This window comes from Anarrhichthys ocellatus, unplaced genomic scaffold (genome assembly GCF_004355925.1).
Source record: "Anarrhichthys ocellatus isolate YVR2014 unplaced genomic scaffold, GSC_Weel_1.0 scaffold3, whole genome shotgun sequence".
NCBI classification, from domain to species: Eukaryota; Metazoa; Chordata; class Actinopteri; order Perciformes; family Anarhichadidae; genus Anarrhichthys; species Anarrhichthys ocellatus.
Window position 1 is genome coordinate 2,447,977 of NW_022280033.1, and position 5,876 is coordinate 2,453,852.

The 5,876-nt window shown below is 43.7% G+C and overlaps 1 protein-coding gene across 2 annotated transcripts in view; it reads right to left on the reverse strand.

Annotated features, from left to right (window-relative positions):
- The window catches only part of nrg3a (neuregulin 3a), a 301,861-nt gene extending 298,511 nt beyond the window's left edge, over nt 1-3,350 (reverse strand). For both annotated transcript variants that reach the window (XM_031879261.1, XM_031879250.1), the window contains exon 1: nt 916-3,350. In XM_031879261.1, the coding sequence (XP_031735121.1) occupies nt 916-1,639 (724 nt within the window). In that variant the 5' untranslated portion in view covers nt 1,640-3,350. The remainder of the gene's footprint in view (nt 1-915) is intronic.
- Between the last annotated feature and the right edge of the window lie 2,526 nt (nt 3,351-5,876).

Consider the following 5,876-nt stretch of genomic DNA (forward strand, 5'->3'; position numbering starts at 1 on the left):
TGTGTGTGTGTGTGTGTGTGTGTGTGTGTGTGTGTGTGTGTGTGTGTCATTGATCATCGCGAGAAAATCCCTGCGGCACCAATCGATAGCATGTGTGCATACCATGACTTGAGTCAAGGACAGAGATGGTGAAAAAGTAGAAGATCATCATTGTCCATTAACAAATGGATTGGAACACTTTTCACGTCTCAGTTAGCTTTTTAGTTTCACAAGACAAACAAAACGACACGTCGATACTCAAACCTCAAAGCTTGGAGGTTGCAGCTAGTAAAAAAAAGAACTTAGTGTACATATGAGTGCAGTTCCACACTCTCATTGTTTTAACTTGATGTTAAATCATTCTATCTCTATAAAACAATCACTGAGGCTTTGCACCAATCCTTTTTGTGATGCCAACATCAACAAATAGCATAGAAACACTTAATGTTTGAAGCCAAAGTTGTAGCCTAATGTGTAATCCGAATGTGCCAAAGAAACGGATCAACCATCCACAGTAGACAGATTGATTATTAATTCCTGCCATAGTTCTCATTGCCTTATTTTACCAATGCTATGGATCACTCTGGAGTGTCGTATATTAAATATCCCCAAAAGGGTGGTGGTCCATGTTAATTGCAAGCCAAAAGGTGTCAACAAAGCTGTAACATTTCGTGTTGTCAGAAGTTCAAATATCAGTTTTGATGAGAAAGAGCCAACCAATGGACAAACATGTGACACACACACATACACGCATGGAATGCCATTTGTGAGTTTGCCCAGAAATCTGTTCAACCAAGCCACCTCACGACAACTCAATTCAAAGACCAAAGATGTTGTCCTTCTCCATTGATGTTTCAAGCCAGAAAACACAACCGCACTTTACATTCGCAATGTATAAAAGTAAGTGGCAAGCTTTTACTGATGCAAGTGACTCACGTGTTTTGCGGTGGCCGTGCGTACGGGTGGTGAGCGTGGTGGAGACCGCCTCAGTGGTAGTGTGCTCCAGGGTCCACATCTGCGTAGAGTCATGGAGCACCGTTGGGTTGGACGGTGAGGGGCTAGATGTTGCTGTTCCAATAATGAAGGTTGTCCGTTGCGCTGCAGTGGTTGTAGTAAAAGCCGAGGGTCCACGTCCATTTCGATTTAGAGGATTCCGTGGGGTTACTTGGCTACCCGAGGCTCCACTCCCTCGAGGGTTTATAGTCGTGGTCGTAGCAGTGGAACGAGTTCTACCTTTCGCAATAGTTACAGTTCTAGGTGTGGGCTTCTCGCCATCAACTGTAGGAGTAGTTGTCGTGGTGGTAGAATCGGGACTTTTGGGAATCCCGCTTGGCTTGGAGAGGAAGATAGGATCCTGGCCTATTCGATTAGCATCCACCAGGTCTGTTGGCACGTAATCCCGCACTGTACCAACAACAATCCATTTCAGCAACATCAGGCTCAATCCAAGGCCAATAAAGCCGATAAGTAAGGGGACCACACACAGCCATGTCTGCTGGCGAGGCCAGACCGCACAGCGAAGGGGACCCTGATCCTGGGCCTGGCCCTCAACGCGGCCCCCTGAAGCCCCTGAACCCTCAGGTTCCTCCAGGATCACCGCCCCGGAAACAGCTGCTCCAGAACACTCGCTCATCCTTCCCTGCCGTCCTTTATGGCTCATTGAGGGTTAACCCTGTGATAAGCATCAGCAGCACATGGCGGAAAGGTTCCCAACAATGCCGGACAGTGAGAAGAGACAAGGGACAAATGGACACAAAAGGACCTCACAGGAATTGGACACTTATGAACATGTACAAAAATATGTAATCCGAGGATAAAGAGAAGGGGAGGGGTGCAGGAGATACATGCAGACACGCTTTCACAAACACACAAGCACGCACACTCACACTCAGAGACACCAGTGAGAAATGGGAGAGCTTGCGTAGACTGATGATCGCCCGATTAGTCCGCGTTTAGTCCTGCCCAACTCTCGATGTCCAAATGTGAACTTGAAGAATGTTCACAGCAGGATAAGCCAGGGGAGAAGAAGTAGAAGTGATGCTTCTAACTGGGAGAAGAAAGGACAGGAGGGAGAGGTGGGTGAGAAGGAACAGCTTTACATCCGTGCATGTGAGGAATCCGTGGCATCAATGTTCAGATGTCACTGCAGTAAAAAAAAAGCACAGCTATTTCTACTCAACATGCATATTTGTCCCTGTCAAGCACAATGGGATAGTATCGCCGAATGAGGGGAGTGAAACTTGCAGGGTGGGTCTTGTTGCCTCCCCCACCCCGTGGCGGATCCCAAAAAAAATGAAAGATGTTGTCCAATGCAGCCTGTTCCAACAGCTTTAGCCGAGTCAGCGTCCCTCAGCCCCCCAAATCGGTCTCTTTTGTAACTGAAAGAGAGCGATATATGTGTCGTTTATGCGTCTGTCGAACACTCTCCTTGGATTATCTGCTATCTTTCTTGCCCGTTGCTTTTCAATCAGCGTCTCCTTTTCTTTTTTTGGAGGATCTTAATTATTTTGTATTATTTTTTTCACTCTTTGGTTCCAAACCCACTTTGCTCTTTATTCCAGTGAGGCTGAAAATAAAGCTGTACAATCCAAAGAATGTTCCTGATCCATTCAAAAAGCCACACTTTCGATGAGGACAGAGAGGGAGAGTGAAAAAAATAAAAAAATAATTAGGGGTGTTGTCGCGCACTGGTGGTATCACAGGGCGGATAAATCTGCAACTGCGACGCGTGATCCTGCTCCTTCTCCAGCCGGCTGTGGGTCAGATATCCCCAAGCTGTCCGCTCAGCGCCCTGCTGTCTCAGTATCCCGTCCGTTAATACTGCACCAAGCGCTCGGAAAGCCTCTTCTCATCTATTTGCAGAGAACATTCCGCCAGAGAGGGATGAAACAAGAGAGGACGAGGAGCAGGGAGTGGATGCAAATAATTAAAAAAGAAAGAGCCAGAGACAAGAGACAGAAAGAGATAAGAGCAAAAACACAAACAGGAGGCTACAGTATTAAAAATATCCCACTGATTCTCTCTTCTCGCTCTCTGAGTGGTGTTTTCTTCCTCAGTCCCTGAAAGCCTGTGCTCTTTTGAGTCAGCTTATGATTTGTTAGTTGGGTTGCTGGGATCCTCTGCCCGTCCTTCCCTCAAGGATGCTTTCTTGGAGATGATTAGAAATGTACTCCCCGCGCTCGGATGAGAACTTGCAGCCGCAGCAGTGAAGGCTCCCTCGCCCCCTGTGGGGTTGGCAACATCCAACGATGCAGCTGTCTTTACCTGTGGCAATTGTTATGCAGACGCACATACAGCTGCCTCCCTGAGCTGCTGCCGCTGAGAGAAGGGAACGAATGAGATGGGGGGGAAAAATGCAGGCACAGACAGAATGGAGTGTGCACACTGGTAGAGTAATGGAAGAGAGAGAGAGAGAGAGAGAGAGAGAGAGAGAGAGAGAGAGAGAGAGAGAGAGAGAGAGAGAGAGAGAGAGAGAGAGAGAGAGAGAGAGACAGGAAGGGAGGGAGGGAAAGAGGCTGCACCTGCTAGATGCACCAGCACTGGGAAGCTTGCCCACCTCCGTTAGCAGGGAAGGGGAGTGGGTAAAGATGCAGAATGCATACAGAAAACTAGAGAAAAAAAAGGGGGAAAAGGTTGAGTGGAGGTGTGTGTACAGATAAAGATAATGAGTGTGGGAGGGGTAGAGGGGGAGATGGCGAGAGAGCTCTGCAGCGGCAGACGAGGCAGTTACCAGCGAGAAGCCTGAGTCCCAGAGGGATCAGAGCAGAGGCACAGTGCGGGAGCCGTCCCTCACTTGGCCCCGCCCACTGCACAGCATCAGAGGAGAGACTGGGGAAGAAGAGACGGATTATGAAACGAAAGACATTTAAGTGTGTTTAATGCCATCTTTAGTATTCATGTGGATGCACTGGAGCTTAGTGAGAAATGGATAAAAACTCTAGGTGTATGTAAAAAAAAAAAAAAAAAAGGCTGACTTTAAGTGAAACCCTGTAGTCTTTTAAAAAAAAGCTCTAAATGTATAAAGACATTTAGTTTTCTAATGCTGCACATCACTACAATCTTTGGGTTTTGGTTCAAACGTTTATGACAGCTTCCTTATCTAAGATATATGTTGGACTTTTAGGATGTGTTCTGGGTAATTGTATGTGTGGAATTGCAAATGTTATATAGCCTCCTTATTTAGTCATCTGAATTCCATCTATTTTATTTCTTAAATTCATCTATGCAACTTTATATTGCTATTTGTAGCATGTCAGACTATGTATATAATGTGATTCTAATGTATTACCCTACAAAATGAAATCATCACCTGTGATTTGTTTTCCAAAGTGACAAGTGAGTGAAACACATTGCTCTCACTTTAACTTGTTGATACAATGTTTAAATAAATACCAAGAGTTGTTGGTGTGTGACTCTTTAATGTATTGAGTGTGATGTTTAGTCTGTATATTTTATATGTACGTCTGCTCTATTGGTGCAACCATCAAGCATCTTTATTTTTTCAATATCTTTTTTCATTTAAGCTCTACTGTGGATATCTCACACCCCTTTACCCCCTATATCTTTATCTCATATTATGCTCTTAAAAAAATAAAAAAGGCAGATTTATGAACTAAGTGAACTAGGTGAAGTGAGGGAAAGATTGAACACTAGGAAATAATAATAATTCATTATAACAAATAATACAAATACCCATAAATCAAGAGGAAACAGTGTGGACTAATACTATTCGGAGTTTTGCATCACTGCTTTATTTTACTAGTATGTTAAAAAGCCAGTGTGAATGGTTGAGCCTCACTAAATCCAGCCAGTTCAAATCAATTTAACAGTGTACAGCAGTCTGTTAAACAACCTGAAAAGATGCTTGTTGTAAAACCATGCACAGTTTCCTCTCTAGTACTGTGACTTTATCTTTGTGTGCATGAGGATGTGATAGCATCACAAGCCAGACACACACATAAAGTCATGCAGATAGCCATCTGCCTGTAGGAGAATCCTTCAACTGGTCCCGTGGGGAAACTCAAGGCATGTTGTTGTGGCTTTTCACACCTCTTTCTGTCTTCTGACATTCGATTATATGACCAGTCTGTTAAAGCAGCCATCATGACACTGTGGTGGTTTGAAACAATCATCAATAATCACACTGGAAAACAGCCACAGGGAATGAAATGAAACGCTAACCTATCTGCACCACCACTTAATAAAGACGACACTTTTAATAACATAAGAATACAGCGGTAACTGTACATCTTCCACTGTTACAGAACCGGAAGATCAAAGTCTCTCCACATCTTTAAAATCAAATAGATAATATCCAATAGTGATACCCAAATGTGGATTGTAAATAGGTTTATGTGTTATTATGTCAGATAGGTAAGTTGTGAATCAAAGTATGTAAAAAGACTTTCTCTTGGAGTTGCAAAATAAGCTGCTTTACCTCTTAAGTAGAACAGTTTGTAATTGACTACAGAAAAATCAGCTGACAAGCCGAACCTTAACTGTGCTTGATTAGAATATATCATGGCCTGTGCTGGATTATGCAATAATTACTTGTCCTTTACAGTAAGAGAAGTGTCTGCGCAGTGGAATCCAATGGGGAACAAGATCAGTAGTTGTTTGCACTGCACTCAGTGTGTCTTTGTTGTGGGGCTATTTTGAACTATTGAATCACGCACACATGGAGCAAACTGTTGTGACGATGTCAGAAGTGAAATGTGATGAATTATTACACATAGTGTGAGAATGAAAAATGACAGCAACTAATTTCCAATTCATTCATTTATTGATAACTGCTCATCCAATATACTCTACACTTGGCGTGTGTGTTGCTGAACATCCAATGGAGTGCGTTGTCAAATTTGGTGCAGTTTGGAAATTGCTACACGTTCAAGATCAAT